Source organism: Panthera pardus, unplaced genomic scaffold (assembly GCF_024362965.1).
Source record: "Panthera pardus isolate Hobbes unplaced genomic scaffold, ASM2436296v1 HiC_scaffold_24, whole genome shotgun sequence".
In the NCBI taxonomy this organism is placed as follows: Eukaryota; Metazoa; Chordata; class Mammalia; order Carnivora; family Felidae; genus Panthera; species Panthera pardus.
In genome coordinates, this window is record NW_026526810.1 from 2,400,299 (window position 1) to 2,420,876 (window position 20,578).

A 20,578-nucleotide genomic window follows, 5' to 3' on the forward strand; every position below is an offset into this window, starting at 1 on the left:
AAAACAGAACCACTAACACGATCCGAAACCCAAACATAATGAATTCCTTACTCCGAAGGATTCCACCACACATTCCAAAGACCAAAGTATTTGTGGCAGCTGGAAAGAACAGCTGATGATTCAAGGGAAGCTTTATGGAGTGGAAGAAGTAAGAATTGGAAACACACTCTTTCCTTTCCCTGTTAAAGTTAAAGTGAGAGGTGAATTTTGGCTGAGAAAAAAAGACCTGCTAGGTTTCTGCTGGACGGAATTACTTGGAAGCAGTCCTGGCAGGAGGCTTTAGTCCTTGCTTCTTTTCCCGCCACAAGCAGGTTGCAAAGAACTATTATGGAGCCTTTGCTCCTTGCTGTTTCTGGTGTCTATGACGAGGACCACTTCCACCCAAGTCCACGGAAAGGGACTCAAGCTTTCACCCAGAATTAGGATGTACTACAGACTGGTCCGGGTGTATTTCAGCAGAGTCAAAAGCAGGTGATAATGTTGAAAACGTGCTGTCCTGTTGAATCGCTTAGTATACGCATGCAGAGGGATATGTTAAAGGGACCGATGACATCTGGAACACTGGAGCCCATCAGTATCGGCCACCATCCTCCTTCATTACGATGGGTGACATGGCTGATCTTTCTGAACCACGACTCAAAACTGACAAAGCAGGTGCCCAGGGGTGAGGCTGCAGGGGTCAGCAAGGAGGGTTATATTAGACCAAAAAGGAAAGCTACTGACTGGGAGGGAAGTGACGGACTGGAGCGACGCTACGTTTCCTGAGGTTCTTGGGAAGATCCTGAGCACGGGAGGGGATGGAGAAAAGGGAGAGAGGATTCCGAGTCCCCAAGTTACTCATCTTTTCCACTTCCTGGTAAGATAACAGATGGTGCTTCACACACATGAACGTTCACTGCAGGCTCTGTTCTCAGGAAGCTGGAGAGAATCAGCAGATTACTTCTGCTCCCTTGGGAAAATGACCACATATCGCTCCTCCGCTTTCAAGCCTTGATCCGCACCCCCCCTTTTTAATTAAGTGGCAGGCTGCACACTGTCATACACAAATCTTAATGCCACCACCAAACGCTGAGCCCACTTCCACACTCTCCCGGAGCCGAGTGCAGAGCTCCGAAGTTTCTGAGGAGGGCCGGTATGCAAGTTAAACATGTATTTTTGGAGCTTAGGTGCACATGAGGGAAACTATCAAACTGCTCCTTTCTGCTGTCTGATTCTTCCCATTTAAACTTCAAAAACATCATTCTTTCCCCTTGTCTTTGCAGAGCAGGTGGAGCCTAGATGACTTACGACATTTCAGTTAGATCAAGCAACTGCCAGAAATCAAAGAGCCACTGGCTGAGGACATTCTGATGCTCCTTCTCCCTCCAAACAGAGAAGATTCTAGCGATGACACACTGGGCTCCACGAAATAATTTGTTTCCAGAAGAAACAGACTCCTCGGGTGACTTAATGCTAAAGTTTACAAGTTAAACCAAAGAGGTTCAATCCAGGAAAGTCCCATCCCATTATAAACACTGTTAGCATAAAACTAGTAGCCAATCTGGTGTTTTACTGGTTTTCTACTTTAAAAAGCCTTAAGTGAAATACTGTCATATTATGTGCCATCAAAAATGTAAAATATTTAGGATAGACTGAGTTACGATCTTAACACTCTCGCTGAAGTCAATAAATGAGAACAATGAAGCTGCTTTAATGGGTCCCCAAGTCAGAAATCAGAGGTGCCTAGGATATGTAAAACTCACATGACTACTTGGGCATCTAGTTTATTCCTGTATTTAGTTTTGTGTACATAATATAGAGGATATCTTCATTCATATACGTAAGCAGGTTCAAATATTAGCAGTTTAAAAATGGCTTCCTTCACAATCACGTTACCTTCTTCAGTTAAAGACAGAAAGAAAAACGTAAACAGATACGCTGATAGCTAAAGTTAGTATGTTGATGTTAAAATCTGGTTATACTTTTGAGCATGTGGTTTTTTAAGTTGATTTATTTTGAGAGAGGGGGAGAAGGTGGGGGGGGAGAGAGAGACAGAGAGAGAGGGAGGAGAGAGGGAGGAGGGAGGGAGGAGGGAGGGAGGAGAGAGGGAGGAGAGAGGGAGGAGGGAGGGAGGAGGGAGGGAGGAGGGAGGGAGGGAGGAGGGAGGGAGGAGGGAGGGAGGGAGGAGGGAGGGAGGGAGGGAGGAGGGAGGGAGGAGGGAGGGAGGGAGGAGGGAGGGAGGAAGGAGGGAGGGAGAGAGAGAGAAATCCCAAGCAGGCTCTGTACTGTTACTGCAGAGCCCGACGCGGGGCTCAAACTCACAAACCGTGAGATCGTGACCTGAGCCGAAGTCTGAAGCTTAACTGCCTGAGCCACCCAGGCGTCCCTAGCATGTGGATTTTTAATGCAGGTTTAAAATTAGTCTAAGAGGTATATATGCACGTATATATTCAAAAAGTGGCAGAATTTCCAAAACAGTTCCACAAAAAACATCCTGAAAACCACTGCCCTGTCTATTCAACTAATTACTACACGGACTTGTGGCTGATAAGTTAAGTCCACGAGTCTCCTCCTACATTTAGTTCTTCCTCATGGGTTGCTCTGGGGTCCTCGGGCCCCAGACGTTTCTAAGACGTGTCCCAGGTCCCCCTCTCCGGGAGAAATTGTAGCACACGCTCTCCCGACAGTGTGAGCAGCTCAACAGTCCAGGAAAGCCTAGCTCTGCTTCCTCACGGACGGAGCCCAGCAAAGAGAAGTTCTATTCGTGTCTAACAGGAAGAGGCATCAAGAAACCAAAAACGGGTCTAGGGCGCCTGCGGTCGAAAGAGGTGCACCCTCCTACGTTACAGCAGATGTTTCTATCTGACAAATCGATCCTACGCCAGCCGCACGTTTAAGCTGAGTCATCACAGTCTCACGGAGGCTAAGAATTAATGTAGCCGAGGAGGATAAAAGTCAACTGCTGTAACCTAGAAAGAACACAGACACAAAAGCCAAGGACAGTAGAAGACAAAACACGTCCTGGACATAAATCAGGCAACCTTTCCGTTCCAAATTTACACTGAACAAAGGTGTCTGCAGCCAGTCACGGCCGGAGCCATCCCGCTACTGCAGCCATAAACCAACGGTCCTTACCGTTCCCTAGAGCACAAGGCAAAAAGTTCTCCGGGTCTTCAACAAAGGTTTTCCTTTCCACACAGGTTCTGTCCCTAAACCTTCTGATCATATTTCACCTCACACCTCAGCACTGAGAGTCTGCAGAACCAACTACGTTGTTCTTACTCAAGCTGCTGCTGTCAGTATCGTGGTGACAGGGCACCTCTCCAGTCTTCTGTTAAGCGACTGCTCTCTGGTGACCATTCTGCTCTTTGTCTGCTGAGCTCTGGAATCCACTACCAACATATTTTGCTCCTTCATCAGAGACCAGCTGACAACCAGAAAAACCTTTAAAATTATCAGTGATCCAAGGTTTGCATTCTGGTTCTGCTCATACAAATAACAGAAGTACAGTCATTAAAAAAAGTTAAATAAGAGTATAAAATAAAACCTGAAGCCTCCCTTAATCTCTCCTCTCCTAGTCTCTTCCTTTAAACTGTCAACAGCTTGGGGTATATCCTGTTAAATATTCTTGTGTATTTACATCAACATTAGTTGTTTCACTGGTCTTCCGTAAGTTCAGATCATACATCTAGTTCTACTCGCCTTTTCAACTTACCAAAGCGTCTTGGAGGCCTGTTTGTGTCTGCAGAGCTACCCCAGTGGCTGGCAAACTATCCACTTGGCGGGCAGAGTCTCACGGGAATACGGCCACGTTCACTACTTAGGGCTTGACCATGGCCAGAGCCGAGCGGCCACAAGACCGACCTGCGAAGCCTCACACACTTTCCGCCAGTTCCCTTACAGAAAGAGCTGGCTGACCCTTTTTAGTACCAGCTCCAAATTCCATCTGATGAATCTACGACATTTTACAGATGGATATCGAGTGTCTTTACCTTTTCCCCCATTACGAATCATGTTTCAGTGAGTAGGTACCAAGGGTTATGACGCTTTGAGAACTCTTCTCACAAGCCCTAGCCAACCGCTAGAAAGGAGGCACATTACGTAATGTGACAGAGGTGCTAAATATCGCAACAGTGGCAATCACATTACAACATATAAATGTATCAAATTCACGTGTTTGCACACCTTCAATTTCCAGTGTTATACCTCAAGTATACTCAAATCGAAAAGACAAAAGGTGCCTGACACACACTGCTGCTCAATAAATATTTGTTGACAGGAGGCTTCTGAATGAATCACAAAACCAAATGCCGTGTTTTGCAGAGTTCAGGTGACCAGTCTTTGTTGAAGAACTTCACTTAAGATAAGGAACTCACATGCATAATTACTGACAGTTAAATGTAAAGAATAAACTCAGTCTGAAGTCATAAAAGTTTCTAGGATATTCACCCAGCTCTCCTTTCACTGCAACAGGTTACAGAGTGGAAGTCATTTTCCTCCTTTATAAACAAACAGAATTCAGAACAATCCACTGATGATGTGGGACACTGAAATAGCTGAAAAATCTCCACAAAGATCCTTCCAAGGCTATTTCTACTCCTGAAATTTTATTGTTATTTTTCACATCTACGCCTTAGCTGCGCTGTTCTGTTCCTACATTAGAAATTGTATTCATTTTAACTTTTTAATAATTCTCAACATCTTCCCCTGTCTACGCACTTGCTAACTTCCTCATGGTGGTTCACTTCCTCATGTGTTATCCGTGTATTTTTTAATCTTAAACTCAGCTTCGGCTTTATAGGACTTTTTTCCTTCCCGTGGGAAGCCTGTTTTACTGGTGACCCTATGGTTCAGTTCTGTATTTGTTTCTGCTGAGCTTCCTTAGTGTTTTTATCATTCTCAGATTGGGATTTCATTAAACCTTGTGAAAAATTTCTTAGTTTGAGGTATGAATGGTGTGCATTTGGACCCCAGATTCATATATAATGCAGAATTCTCACCCAGAGCCCTGGGCGAAGGCAAGTTTCCTTGCTGCTTCTGAAGGGCCAGTGGGTGGAGTTTTTCTAGGTCCTTCAGTATGGACGTTGCAGCCTTTAAAGCTCCTGGTTTCATTCGGGGGTCTTAGTTCCAGCTCCCACCTTGTGCCCTCAGACTACACATCCTGTCCTCGGTTGACAGGGAGGCTCTTCATTGCTCTGATTAGGAGTTTCTTCAGGGATTTTCCTTTCTGCAGGCTCGGTTATATATTAGTTTAGTGTTTTCACTTATTTATTATTTATTAATATATTGCATTGAACATTTTTGTTTTATAGCAGAAAGCAGGTGTTCAGTCTCCTCCATTGATGAAGTTCTTCGAATATGAAGTTCATACTGTCAATCAAGAAATACAAGGTCTTTCTGTTTTTCTCTGAGACCAGTGCCCCTCAAATGGAGAAAAGGCACTTTGCAGGAGGGATACACAAAATGATTCTTTGGGGCACGGGGAGGGGAGATTTTACAGCTCTCATTTATATGGACTTAAAAGAGAAACAGAATTAATAAACAGATGATGTACTGGTGCCTCACTCAGCCCTTTGTGTTGCGCTTAGATGTCCGAGAGGGCCCTGGAGGTTAAGAGCACTTGAAAGAAGCTGGGGATGTAACAGAGGCTCCTGTCCTCATCTGCTCACTTTCAGCACGCTGTGGTGAATGGAAATTCACAGGTGCTCGATGCAGTGGGCTTAGAGAGTATATTTGGTTCCAACTAAAATAAAATGAAAAAGGGACTTACACAGATTCCTGCAAAGAACTCACTGACCTAAGAGTATTATTAAGAAGATGAATACCTAAACAGCACACAAGACAATGGCAAATCTGACTTCTCTTATTCCTAGAATGGGCCCTTTAGAAGTAAGGTATAGGACAAGTGTGTAATTCCTGCATTAAATATATACACCATGGGGGCGCCTGGGTGGCACAGCTGGTCAAGAATCTGACTCCTGATTTCGGCTCAGGTCATGATCTCATAGTTCATGAGACTGAGCCCTGTGTCAAGCTCTGTGCTCACAGCATGGGGTCTGCTTGGGACTTTCTCTCTCTCAAAATAAACAAACTAGTGTGTGTATACACACACACACACACACACACACGTATATACACCCTGTGCGATTAGGCTAAAGACGTTTTAATGATGCACGAACATACTAAAAAGTGCTTGGTGACTGCTGCCCTAGGTAACCAAGATATCCCAGTACCAAGGAGCTGACTGTGTCAAGAAAACCGAACACGTTCGGCTGACGGCCTAGGGAAGTGCCCTAACAGAACCTGGGCCCCACAGTAACATGCAGGGGGGAGTGGACAGTGGTGGCCCCTCGTTTCCCAGAGCTCACATAAAGCTTACCACTAACGCTGGAACTCTCAACTTCCTGGTGAGTCGCATGTCGGGGAGGACCTAAGCGTGTGTGGGATCCGCCCACAGGATGCATAAAGATTTCGAGAAGAGCTCCTCCCAGGAGGTGGTGTTGTTTTTAAAGTAGGGCGGTAGAACCAATAGGGCTGCAGACAACATCTGGGATATATCGACAAAAGTCCTCTTCTAAGGACGTGATGGTAAAGCTAGTCATTCAGAAAGCCACGACAGCTGTGGTGCAGACAAGCCGGGCTGTGGGCTGTGTGCTGGCTTAACTCCACTCTGTCTCTTCAAGAAAGCAAGTGAGCGGAAGTCAATTCTGCAGTAGTTCCGAATCTGCTCAAGTGAGCTTTTAAACGTTGCAAATTTCAGTAAGTTAATTATTTTTGGTAACAAATCCCTTGGGGTATTCCACAGAAATGACTGAGAACAAGAAACGTCATAAATACCATGGTCTGAGAAGCGTTTCTTGGTGTCTAAATTAGTCACTATCTTGTCTGAACCCGTTATAGGTGCCACACGGTGCTAATCATCTCTGCCTTCGGGGTGACTGGGCTGGGCCTGGGGGTGGCTGGATCTCTAGAATGGTCAGTTCCGGCCACAAGCGGCCTCACAAATTTTCTTTGGTGTGTGCGCTGCAATGATTACTTTCTATCCATCTAACGACAACGGTTTTGAGATACGGTGCCTTAAAGCCGGGTCTCTGCTAGATACAGCTGGTAGCCTGCTTTTGTACGGCCCATAAACTACAAACGGTTTTTACATTTTTAAATGGTTGACATTTACAGACCAATATTTTATAATATATAAAAATGACATGAAATTCAAGTTTCCCTGTCTATAAATGGAGTTTTATCGGAACACAGCCATGCTCACTGGTTTATGTATTGTCCGTGGCTGCTTTTGCACAATAGCAGAGTTCAGTAGTTGTGTGGGGACCGTGCAGCCCATGGAGCCTAAGACACTTGCTGGTGGGCCTTGACAAAAAAAAGTTAGCCACCCTCTGCCTTACAGTATCTTGCCAAAACCAGGAACCACACTCGGTTAACAGACGGGGCTTTAAGGTGCTTCTGATCAGGTCAGCGACAGGTCAATACGGGACATCTCTGCCCACGAAAGTACCTTCCCTTGGGAGTCACCACGACTTGATGTTGGCAAATGGCCGACACACATGCCAAAAAATGAGTGCATACGGCCTGACAAAGGACTGCTGTGTGGCTTCTGAGTTGGAGGCCACGAGGCTGTTTCGATGATGACACAGACTTCCAGGACAACAGAACGGCGTATAAGAGATTGGGGCTCTCTGCAAAAACACACAGGCTGTATGCTCTACATCGAGAACTGATGACCCTCCTGATGTTTAAAGGAAGACACAACAGGCTGACTTGTCCACACACACCAGGAAGGGATACGGGGTGGATGGGCGGGAAGCCTGGGACAAGCCCAGAGCCGTGCCTCAAAGGAAGGGGCGTGTCACTTACTTGCACAAGTGTAGGCGTCCTTGCTGGTGAAAGGCTTCACGCACTGGCTACAGCTGACGGGACCCACAACAGGGATGGAACTGAAAGCGTGTCCGTTGACAGTCTTCTTGTCCTTGTCCTTCTCCTTCAAATCTTTCTCCTTCTCCTTGATTTTCTCTTTCTCTTTTTCCTTTTCCTGCCAAAGAAAAGAGTTTAGAGTTAGTTGGACGCCAGAGCCTTCCCTTCACCCGGGCACCCGGACGGCATGTGGTCAACGGTGGGTGGTGGCGAGTGTTTGGGATGCAAGTCAGGAGTGCGGTCCTGGACGATGGTCTTTGAAAGTTGTGACCGTTCGGGCTTCATGAGACACGCTCTGGGAAGACCGGACAGGCCAAGCAGTTCTGTCAGCGGCTTGCTCAGCGGCTGTTCAGACCGATGGACACAACATCCCAGGACCAACACCTGGAAGAGGCTTCTGGAGCTGCAGGAGGGGAACGTGGGGCAGCCAAGAACGCTGCTCCTCCCACCAAGCGCGGCCCATGGAGGACGCAGGCCACGAGCTGAGGGCCGGCTGCAGGCAGGGAGCAGGAAGGACAGCAGCCCTTCTCGCGCCAGCCTGGGGCAGCAGGAAGCTTTTCTCGGGGGCTCTCCTCCAACTGCTTCCAGCCACAAGTATTACCGTCCCCCACATAGACACACACCGCTGTTGCAATCTAAAATAATCCCTGCAGGACAGGTACCCCGAAGCGAGCCATCGTGACAAACTACCAAACACCTCATACTCTGAATCAAGGCCTCTGCGTGCGTTACCACACCTGATCCCATAACTGTGAGGTGAAGGGAGGGCATCGCGCTGCCCATCGTATACCCGAGCAGATCAGGATCACAGACACCAGCTCTGAGCAGCTACTATGTGCCAAGCACCACAGATGGGAACATACACCCAGTGAAGAAGCCATCATCCCCACTGCACGTTTAAGGACACCAAGGCACAGGGTGTTTAATACTACAGTTGAGCCCACATGCCAACCACGGCCCCACTGGAATGCAGACCCAGATCTGGCCGACTCCTCAGCTCTGCTCTCTTCACTACTCTCCACTGCCAAGGGCTGGAGAGGTATGTTGACTCACAGAAGGTCACACGGCAAATGATCGGCAGCCCAAATCACAACCCGGGCCTTCTGACTTCCTAATTCAGAACCTGTCCACCATACTGACCTGGTGAGTGCTGGCCAGGTCTGATTCGTGTACGGCCCTTGGTTAACGAACGAAACACGTATCAAAAATCTAAGAGCCAAATTGCTACACTTTAGAACCACAAAAAGGAGGACAAGAAAGGGAGAAAAACAAACTACTTCACTTTACAAAACAGGAAACTGTTCTAAGTGAAAATTAGTAATGGCTGAAGTACATACGTAACATTCTAATAACAAGCAATAGCAAATGCAGTTTTTTCCAAGTGTTTCTCGCTCTTAACCACATTTGGCCACAGGCTTCTCCATGCGTAAATGTTAAACTGAAAAGCATCTGCCTCCTTGCTCAAGAAAGCGTGCTCCAAGAGCTGAGAAACTCATCTACGGCAACTAACATGCTCTCCAACCTCACAAAGCTCATCAAATCTGAATAAGTAATAAATAATATCCTTGTCCTCCACAATAATCCAAACTAGTTCTTCCAAGGATAAAAACAAAACAGTAACCTAACCACCGTTCCCCCCCCCCCCCCCCCCCCCCGCCTCCCGGTCTCTTTCTGTGTTAGGATTTAGTGCCTTAAAGAAGTCAGGCTCTTACCTCCCCATGTTTTGGTCCTGTGAGTCTCACTGTTATGAGGGGTACTTCGTGAAACCGACCCCATTTTACCGACATGATTCGACCCCCATGCCAGGAAGCGTGCTGTCACAGAAGGAGGGGCGCATGCCGGCAGGGCAGAGCGTAGCAGCTTCGAGCTGCCATGAGAGAAACCGTAAGAGGAAGCCAGGGACTGGTTGAGAAAGGGAAGGAGGGAGGGCTGAAGTTGCTGGTTTCCTTAAGACAAGCTTAACCGTTTGCATGCTGCCAGGAAGGCCAAGTACCCTGGAAATGAAACAGAACGAAGTCCCCAGAATGCAGTGTGTGTGGACAGTGCTTCGGCCACACGACAGAGTGTCTGGAAGGACTGAGGCCAATTAACACTTAGAAGTTAAGGAACACATCTTCTATCTGTTTAGAAAGACTCCTCATGGTGTTGAAATCGGGATGCTTCCTAAGAACACTTCTCGGTGAGGTCTGCTCTGCCTGTGGTCGAGTGGTGACCCATTGTTTTCTGCAGTGTGACTTCTGCGTGTTCAACAATGGCTGGGGAAGTCGGCGCCCACGGTATTTCAGGGAAGGAGGCAGGAAATAACTACACTAGGGGACTCGGAAAACGAGTTCTCCCTTTCAAAACCTACTGCTTTAGACAAGCCATTACAAAGACAAGACCAGAGAGCACTCCGGATGACTGCGAAACATGCTGGGATGAAGCCATGGACACGCTGCCCATGTTTAATCAGAGAAGGGAACAGAGAGGGAACTGGATTTCACACTGACTCCAGCCTTGGCACACGGCTCCTCTGCACGGCTGACGGGGTCGGCTCTTTTACGCCGAGCACGGGCACGCCGAGGTGGGGCTGGATAGGGGCAGGTCTGCAGGAGCACAGCCCTTGCCCCAAAATGCCTACTTCAAGTCAGATTAAGAATTCGTGTTAACGTGTCTGCCCACGTATCTCCCGGCTAATCTGCAAGGAGGAAAGCTTAGAGAAGAAAATCACTGGGACAGGCTGGTTTAAAGGGGGTCACTTCACTCCCTCTGCGTGAACAGGATCACGGTGCACATTAGTGTTTAAACAGTCTGTAAGCCAGCGAACTTACTTACTGGCAGGAAGTGGTACTATGAGAAGATGCTAAGGACAAAAGCAGAACCCGCCAGTCTTCCTGTTACACTTCCTGTTTAGGCTTGCCCCCGTTCTAAAAAACATCCAATACGCTTATCTAATTACATGTCGGATACTGCTGATGTTTTAAAAGGACATATGAAGGACCAGAACTCAATTTCTCAAATCCTAGATCTATCTGCCTAGATAATATCTATACACCTATCTAGAGAACTCCATGCTACAGGCAAAATGTGAATAATCTGGGGGCGCCTGGGTGGCTCAGTCGGTTAAGCGTCCGACTTCGGCTGAGGTCATGATCTCGCGGTCCGTGAGTTCGAGCCCCGCGTCGGGCTCTGTGCTGACAGCTCAGAGCCTGGAGCCTGTTTCAGATTCAGTGTCTCCCTCTCTCTGACCCTCCCCCGTTCATGCTCTGTCTCAAAAATAAACATAAAAAAAAAAAAAAATTAAAAAAAAAACAAAACAAAATGTGAATAATCTGTTACACAGTGGCTGACTTTTGGCTCCTTAGAATATTACTTAAGAGTTGCCAACATATAAATCAACCCTTAAGCACATATAATAACATAACAATGAACAGTGGGCTATATCTAAGTTAATAACACAAACTATTTTCATGAGTGTATCTATCATACCTAATTGTGAGAAAAGTAAAAATTTCCAAACCATTCCTAGAGACTCTGCTAAGAATTTACAGGTAGCAATTTAATATATCTTCACTAAATGCTTTAATTTTTCCTTTAAAAGAAGTAGGACTGATTATACTGTACACTAGGTTAATAAAAATAGGTTTGATCTCTAGTAGTAGCTCTTTTAAAAATAATTTAAAAGCAGTAAAACCATTATTTTCAAAAGAAAAACTAGTATTAATATCCACAGTCACACTTTCAATTGTTTTAACATTAGGGAGAAATGACATTAGCCAGTAGTTATGAGAAACAGTAGAGTGTGCATCATCACACTAAGAAAATACTTATTTTTGTCATCGTTTAGAGAAGGAAATGCTTCTATAAGGGAAAGCTCTAGCTTATCAGTGCAATGGCATATTAAGTCAGGGCATTTATTGTAACTGGACATAAAATGTATCATTTCACTACTTCCCCTACTTCTTACTATCTTTTGGTGCACTGACAGAAGTGAGCTCTTCCATATGAAAGACGGCTCACTCTTAACCTTCTTGATGGATGTGGCCAGTGGGCCCTTTTCTAAACACCTGATAATGGGAAATGGACTGCGAGTCCATGTTTCAGATTTGTAATTTTCTGAGGGTTTCCACTGCTAGAGGCAGCACGAGCCCCCAAAGGTCTTGAAGCCAAGCGTGAAAAGAGGAACCAGGCTCATTTTGCAAAACAGTGTTGTCACTCTGGCAAAGGAGATGCTCAGACACCAAGGGTCAACTGATAATGGTCTCTGTCAGACTCTGCTCTAACAATTTCCTTCTTTTGTCCTGCCTTTCTCTTCATTCTACTAGCAAATGCCAGTTGTTTGAAGTTATTTATGAGTGAGCAGGAAATGAAGTGTACTAATTGCTGGAAGTCAAAGAGGTTCTGCCCTAATATCATCTAGTTCTGTTACTTCAAGCATAGCTCTCTGTACTTCAGTTTGTAAAGTATGGAGGATGGGATGAGACTTTTTTTTAAGTTTATCTATCCATTTTTGAGAAAGAGAGAGAGAGAGAGAGACAGACAATATGAATGAACGAATATGAGCAGGGGAGGGGCAGAGAGAGGGAGACACAGAATCTGAAGCAGGCTCCATCCAGGCTCTGAGCTGTCAGCACACAGCCCGACGCGGGGGCCTGAACCCATGAACCATGAGATCATGACCTGAGCCGAAGTCGGATGCTTGACTGACGGATCCACCCAGGCGCCCCTGGGATGAGACTTTTATAAAGGTCAGGTTCCAGTTTCTAAATTTAGTCTTACATTGTTTATGTGTGTTTGTGTCCTCTCACTAATGCAATCAGTGGCGTATTCACTGCTCTGCCCTGAAAGTCAACATCCCTGGGGAGATGGATGGGAAGGGGGCTCTTCACTCATTTACTGGCCTTCCAAATGAAGACCTCACAGTCTAAAAACAGAACGACAACAAAACACACTTGAAAGCATCCAAATAGATCATAAAATTTCTCAAAGACAATGATCTTTAGTTCTTTAGGAGCATTATTAGCACCTAGCAGAATGCTGAGGCTACAGAAGTCATTTGATGATAATACCTAGCTAATCTACACTGATCTTTGCCAAGATTTTCTTTTGTTGATGCCAGCCAGGGTCCCAGCCAGCAGTGATAGGTACAACAGGTAAGACTCTGTTTAAGCCTTGTTGCCAGTATGCAGAACACTGCTAAGCATTCTGCCCTGAATTTAACCTTTAACCCTATTTTTTTTAATTATGAAGTTAATACTTATATATAGGATTATTCTGGAAACATCCTTGCATCTTTTCCTGCGCTTTCCTGACTGCCCCACTTTCTCCCCTTCTGCATCCAGGCAAGAAAAATGAAAACAATTTCAGTGGCAGGTTTTGTGGAAAAACTCCTCTGAGTCATCACTGAACCTAGTATTGGCTAAAGGAGAGAGAGCTTATTTACAAAACCCGGTAAAATACATGGGCTCTACTGCCAGCAGCCCACTTAACTGAGGGCCTAAGAGGCTTGTTACATTTGGTGGCAGGCGGCTTGGGGAGAGTGTGAGGGGTATACTTTTACAACAATATTCTTGAGTTCAGCGTTTGTATTCCCTTACTTCTAAGTAGGTACGGATGTATGTGTATGTGTGTGTGTGTGTGTGTGTATGGACATGCCACAAACACATGTATACACACATGTATATATAGTGATTCCTTAGCAAGAGCTCGTCACTGATTTCCATTTAGAAAAAAAAATTTTTTTTTTTTTTAAGATATTCCTTTATTTTATTGGAGGCTGGCTGGCTGGCTGGCTGGGTGGGTGGGTGAATGGAAGGTAGAATGTCCTCTCCCACTGAGGTGACACTGAACTGATTTTGGTTTAGCACTGGGAATCAGTATAAGAAAAGGAAACCCTTGTCTTCCTTTCTTTTGAAAGTACATTGAAAAAAAAATGAGAAGAGTACCTGTCTCTATGTGGGGTTGTTACAGGTGGTTTTTATCTATTTTTGTATTTCGAATATTCCCAGGAGTATGAAAAAAATAAACAGACAAAAAATGTTTAAATATTTTAACGCATGAAAGACGATACCCTGCAACAGCCTCGTAGTCAGGACTAGATCGAAGAATCCACTTTTGTCTTAAAGTCTCTTATAATTTTCTGTGGGGAAATCCTTCTTTTTTTTTTTTTTTTATGTTTGTTTATTTTTGAAGGAGAGAGAGACAGAGTGTGAGTGGGGGACGGGCAGAGAGAGAGAGGGAGACACAGAATCCGAAGCAGGCTCCAGGCTCTGAGCTGTCAGCACAGAGCCCGATGTGCAGCTCAAACTCACGAACCGCGAGATCATGACCTGAGCCGAAGCCAGACGCTTAACCAACTGAGCCACCTAGGCGCCCCAATCCTTCTAACTTCTAAACCCAAATGCAAATATTTTCTATCTCCTGATCTTGGCATAAAATCCTCAAGTGCATTTTAAACCCAGTTTACTGACGAAGGCACGTGGTCGAGTATGGGATCTGAATCTTGGTTCCACTGCTGTGAGCAGCACACACTCACAGGGTAGCTTACTCCCAGGAAGGGGAGAACAGGCTCTCCTTATACGGCTATGGAAACGATTACATAAAATAATACATGGAGAGCTCTTAGCATATAGTAAAAACCCAATTAGTGGTATCACCTTTTGTTGCTATTTTTCTTCAAGTATTAGGCCATTTCAAGGATTATCTCTGTGCTTATTTCCTTACGTCCTCATTATTTAATTAGGTATTGGGTGCATGCAGGCTGTGGCAGGAGCCTACGGATGACCAACGAAGGCCATCACGCAAGGAATGCCCTCAACGGTACTTACTCTGCTCTTCTTACTGCTGGACATTTTATTCTTGATGTAGCTGAATGTGCGGCTGACTTTTGTTCCACTCTTGCCTTCAAAATCTTTCTTGGAGGGGCTTTGAGGCAGGAAACTATAGGTCTCTTCTGTTATACTAAATAAAAACAAGAAGAGGGATTTTTAAAAAGACTACAGAAATTTTTAAGAAGTCAACGCAGAGCCAAGAAATACAATTCTTCATAACCACGTATCATTTTAGCTACAAGTCACAGTCAACTTGTGCACACACATGACAACGGACAGCAGAGTAACAGATGGACAGAGGCTGCCGAGCGGTTCCGCAGAGTAAGACCTGAGAACAGAGGACACCACCACGCTGGTCCCAAAACCAAAACCGTTCTGCTCCCAAAACCTGGCTAAGTTTTCTTGTGTCGGCCATCAGTGTTTTAGTAAGAGATTTTAGTGGCCTGGTGTGAAAGAGCCTGTCAATCATTCACTTATTATTTTATCTGAAACTTCTTAATCTAAAATAGCACTCAATTTATACACACCTTTGCATCAAATAGGTGCTAAAGAAGAAACTCATAAAGACAACAGAAAGATGGACGTGTTAACAAAGGCTGTAAAGGAATTTTTATGACTGAATGCACATCCAAATTCCCCGAAAGCAGAAATCACACACCATTTTTTTAGTCTTCTGGCACACCGGACAATCAATACTGGTGCATACAGCTTTGCACGATTTTAGGAGGGAGGAGAGTATAGAAAGCTCCGCTGTGGGAGTTTCACACAGAGCCAGGGGTACTGATCTACTCGTTCAGGAAGGCTACACGGGTCCATCACAGAGGGTCCACCACAGATGGACATGGTTGGACTTCAGGAAGTTCACAACGGTGGACTTCCTCAGAGAATGCGGGGCACTTGTGGACACAAGCCATTCCACAGAAAAGGAATCTACTTACACTACGTTTCCCAGGTGTTCTACAATCGTTATTTTAAGAACTTTTCCACAGAAAAGCCGTGTTTACCTCAAGGGCCTCTGTGAGAGGACAGAGGCACCCCTCAAGAGGGGGAACAATCCTCTTCAGGAGCTAAGGTCTGTTTATACATGAAGTACTGTTTACAAAATAAAGCAGTCTGTTATTATGATAAGGGGGAAATGGTGTGAGAGCACTGTTCCAGAGAAGACAAAGGAGAAATAAAGTACGACAGAAATACAAAGAGAAGCATTCATACTGAGAGTTCTGGATCACTGAGTCACAACCGATGCCTCTGCGAAAAGACACATGTTCAAGTGCAGGGCAGTAATCAGAACCCCCATGATGCTTACATTAGAATATCTTAGAACCCCATAAGCGTGACAAGAGGAATATAATAGTAAACAATGAGTCAAAATACAAACCTGCCTGCTGTCAAGTAAAGAACCAATTCACTCACTCGGACAAAGCTATGAGCCATATCCGTGTAGGCAGAAGAAAATGGCTTTAAAACTTAAAATGGCTAAGGTACAGTTCCCCGCACGCGTGCACACGCAGACACGTGTGCATACGAATACACACGCGTGCAAACAGTGAAACAAAATGTTGTCAGGCTTAGGGCTTAATTCTTAGAAGCAGAGTACAGAAGTTCATAAAGTCGAATACAAGTGTTTCCTCTCCTGAATAAATGCAAACCTTTATCGTCAGGGCAGTGTAGAGAGCAAAAGGAAAAAACTACTGAAGACATTATTTAAAAACGATAGAGAGTCTTCACTACAAACCACTTGTAGCCATTATTCCAAATTTATCACTTAAGGAAGTAAGAATCCAATGAGCTGAATTAACTTCTCAGTTTACTTAGTGAAATGTCGTAAGACATCTTGGGTTTCCTTCATCTCAGGGAAAGGAGTAACAAAATAAACGTGCAGTACCTCTCGGTCAGGTTAGCACTGGTGCTGTGGAAAGGCCGTGAATCTGGAAAACAAAAATGGCAGAGGAAAAGTTGGAACCAAAGGACGGTGCCTGGGTGACAGATAAGAGGCTTAAAATATTTACAACGACACACGCAGAGCAGAGAGAGCATCCGAAAGCCAGTGTACAGTGCCTTCTCCTAAGGGTTTGGAAGAAGGAAAAATTCACCTCGAAACTCAGTATCAGAACTGGAAATAGGCAGCAGTAGGCGTGAATTCCCCACGACAAAAAATTTCATCCAAGAATCACATCACTGAGCAAGCCCCAAATCAACATTTTTGTCCCCACGCTCAAACATACACGAAACATGTTTAATTCCTGTTCTCGTCAACGCTCCGTTTCCATCTTTCTGAGATGACATCACGGGAAGAACACAAAATCGAAAATGAAATATCATTCATATTCTGTTTGCTGTTCATTTTGCTTTCGTGGGTTTCCATACCAAAATATCTAGCTACCATGTACCTGCTATTTTCCTGAGTATTCCTGGAAAGGGATGAGTGAAGAGGAAAAGGGCACCAGAGCTGGCTGGCTGGCTGTGTGTGGTGTGTGTGTGTGTGTGTGTGTGTGGTGTCTTGGTCCTGTTACTGATTTGGGGTGAGATCTCTGGATTTCACTTCCTCATCTGTGAAATGAGGGAGATGAAACTGATGGTGAGGTCCTTGCCAGGCTGACACTGGTATGGCGTGTTCGGCAGGTGCATCCTTCCTTCCTCCGTCACCATCGGAGCGTAAACTGAAGCGGGTCATTAGCACCCAGGCTAAGGCACACAGCAGAGCAGTAAGTGGAGAAAGCATTAGGAACACTACGATACCTTACCAACAACATGCTAATAAAGCTGGAGCTACGTCAGGACTTAGAGGAGATGGTCTCAATCACACCAAGATGAAGGATTTCCAGTTTTTAGATCAGGCACGGAAATACTTTGTGTGTGTGATTCCAGGCGGACAAAGGCCGCTCAGTACAACTCCTGCTACAGTGTGAACAAAACACACACCTTCTCCTGCAGGTGGGTTTCAAGGACTGGAGATGACCAGGAGTAAAACCCTCATTTGACAGAGATCTGAAGATGTTTTACTACCAGATTACCAGCATTTGAACTTAAATGTCCAACCTGTTCTAGATTCCGATTAGAAATGCAAAATGGTAGTTATTACTAAGTGAATAGCCAACAAGTAGGAATAATAGATAGGAAACTTAACAACCAATTCTAAGTCTTCAAAAGAGTACTTTCTATAGTTTTTCCTTTTACTTACTTGGGTTCTTCTATTTCACTTACAATGCATGGTCATCGAGATGAGCAGAGTAAGAGTAAGATCTGGGATCTGTTCCCTAGTTTCTGCATGATCTAGGTGTGAAATTGTCAGCATTTTAACCTCAGGATACCTTAATTTACTTAAACAAAAAACCAAGAGTGTGGTTTAGGTCAGTGGCTTTATAACCTTTTGCACCCCAGGAACCCTGAATGACAGAAGCAGCATTAAACTCTCTCAGGTTGTCAGGCTCTGTTGTACACTAACTAGAGCAATTACCTAGCAAGTTACCAACCTAGTAATATGAACAAAGTGAAAGCAAAATCCATAATGAAGAAAAACACCAACTAGCACAGGATCTGGCCAAGAATCAGCTCCCAGTAGATTTCTGCTGAATAAATTAGAAACTGAACAAATATGTGATTGAGTACTGGGAGAATCTGGGACTCTGGTAAGGATTTCCAACCTTTTCACCGCTGAAGAAAAAATTCATTCATTTACTATGACCTCTTAGATTTGGTTCTGAGAACAGCGATTAATCAACCAATGCCTCTGAGATTCCTGAAGGGCCATCAAGTTTTCAGTGCACCTAAGAGTATAAATTAGCCAATGATACCTCTACGGTATAATTACAGACAAAAGCAAAGAAATCTGTCACTGAAGTCAACCTACAAAGTATTATGGCAGGTAAACAGTGTATTTCAAGTAGGATTTTCTTAAAGTCTTGAAACAACCTGCAGACATAATATTCTAATATTCCAGAGTCGGAACTACTGGATGGACCGGGTCAATGGTTTTTAAAGTGCGTTCCATGGAATACTAGTCTCATGAGATGTTATCCACAGTCAGGCACATATTGTGGTTACCTAGCTAATGCGTTTGGGAAACACAACTTATTGAACACTGCCTTGGGAATTCACGATGTACACATTAGCATCTGAAACCAGCTTAACTGGACTTTTCCTAAATTTATCTGGCCATGAACCAACCCCTTTCTTTCCCTTCCTCTCCCCTCCACCTCCAGAATTCTCACTGGTATTTCAGGGTAAGGAACACATTTTGAAGAAGGCTAGATACCTGGTTCAAAGGTTTCTTCCAGCTTCTATACTTTTATAATTTCATCCTGTTGGATTAGCTGTATAACCAGTGCCGTTCTATATTAATAATTTCGTCTTAGAGGTAGAAGAAATACCACTGGGACCTTTACTTCGTCTGCCACATGTGGACCTATGTCCCCAGGTACACAATACTTTGAGATGAAATAGACTTGACAATTTCTGAACACTCAAAGTTGTAAGCAGATTTTCACAACTTCCCTCCTATTACAACTGGTATAAAGTAAGTATCTTATGGTGTGCCTATTTACTAAACATCTTTTCATTATGAAAAAAGTACTGAATATGACTTCCATTTAAGAGAAATTAAACTTTATGTTACTGTACATAAGGTACTTTCTTTTAAGAACAATGCAAAGATGTCACCCTCAGCTTAATATTGATTATAAAATTTTAATATTTAAATAAATAATTAGATACCTAAATACTGCTGAAATGTAGGGTCAGCAAGTGGTAGGGAATTAGGTTGCTCAATTATACAAATATTGTAATTCTCTGAGGCTCCTATCACAGTAAAACCTTGGATTGCGAGTAATTTGTTCAATGAGTATTCTGCAAGAGAAGCAAACATTTCTAGTAAATTTCAATTTGATAAATGAGTGATGTCTTGCAACACGAATAGTACATGATGCCAGATGTCACATGATCACAACTGAGCCAATGGTTCTTGAAATTCACTTTAATATACAAGCGCTTTGGATCACAAGCATGTTTTTAGAATGAATTATACTCGCAAATCAAGATTTTACCGTAGTTATATGAAAACAATTCAGTATTTACCTTTATACTAGAAATGTTTTTTTCCATTAAAAATAGCAATCCTGGAATTTTCCAGAAATCTTGCATAACTGAAAAGTGATGTTCACAGGGGGTAGAATTCATTTCCTTTCCAAGCTTACTAAAACCTTGCAAAGTTTTTTTTAAAATTTTTTTAATGTTTATTTTTGAGAGAGTGTTTAAAATTTAGGCATTATCAAATAAGAATATATTAATCTGAAATCCACACTGTAGTAAAAGGATTGAAAAATAAAAGTTCCAAAGGAGAGAAAATGAGAAGTTAGGAAATACATCTATAACTCTTACTCCCTAATCCACGTGGTGTAAACTCAGAGGAAAGGTATTTTTATCTTCTTTTTTCGTTCTTTTAAAGTAATCTCTATGCTCAATGTGGGGCTTGAACTCACAACCCCGAGGTCAAGAGTTGCAGGCTCTGGCCAGAGAGGCGCCCCAACGGAAAGGTATTTTTAAAGACAGGTCTGAAAGGTGAGAAGAAAAAAGTTTAACATTAGCTTTTAAATATCACAGGTGGATATCTAGATATCTGTCTCATGAGACCAAAAAAAAGCAAAACATGGGAAAATGAAATTTACACTATCAAATAGAAAGCTTTGTGAAACCAGCGCTCAGTATCACAAAAGGTACAAGGTGGGATGGGAACACCTCCCCGTGCCCTGGAATCAGACCACTAGATCAACCAGTGCACGTGGCATATAGCAGACAAAAACGGTTTCACCCAAATTAATTCTCAAAGCAAAGCAGGAAGACAAATGGTTTAGAAACAATGGCATGCA

General features: G+C 44.0%; 1 protein-coding gene across 1 annotated transcript in view; it reads right to left on the bottom strand.

Annotated features, from left to right (window-relative positions):
- The window catches only part of AKAP13 (A-kinase anchoring protein 13), a 336,564-nt gene that overhangs the window by 44,743 nt on the left and 271,243 nt on the right, over positions 1 to 20,578 (bottom strand). The window contains 3 exon segments of the mRNA XM_019460188.2: positions 7,849 to 8,023; positions 14,712 to 14,844; positions 16,600 to 16,642. Of these exon segments, the coding sequence (XP_019315733.2) occupies positions 7,849 to 8,023; positions 14,712 to 14,844; positions 16,600 to 16,642 (351 nt within the window).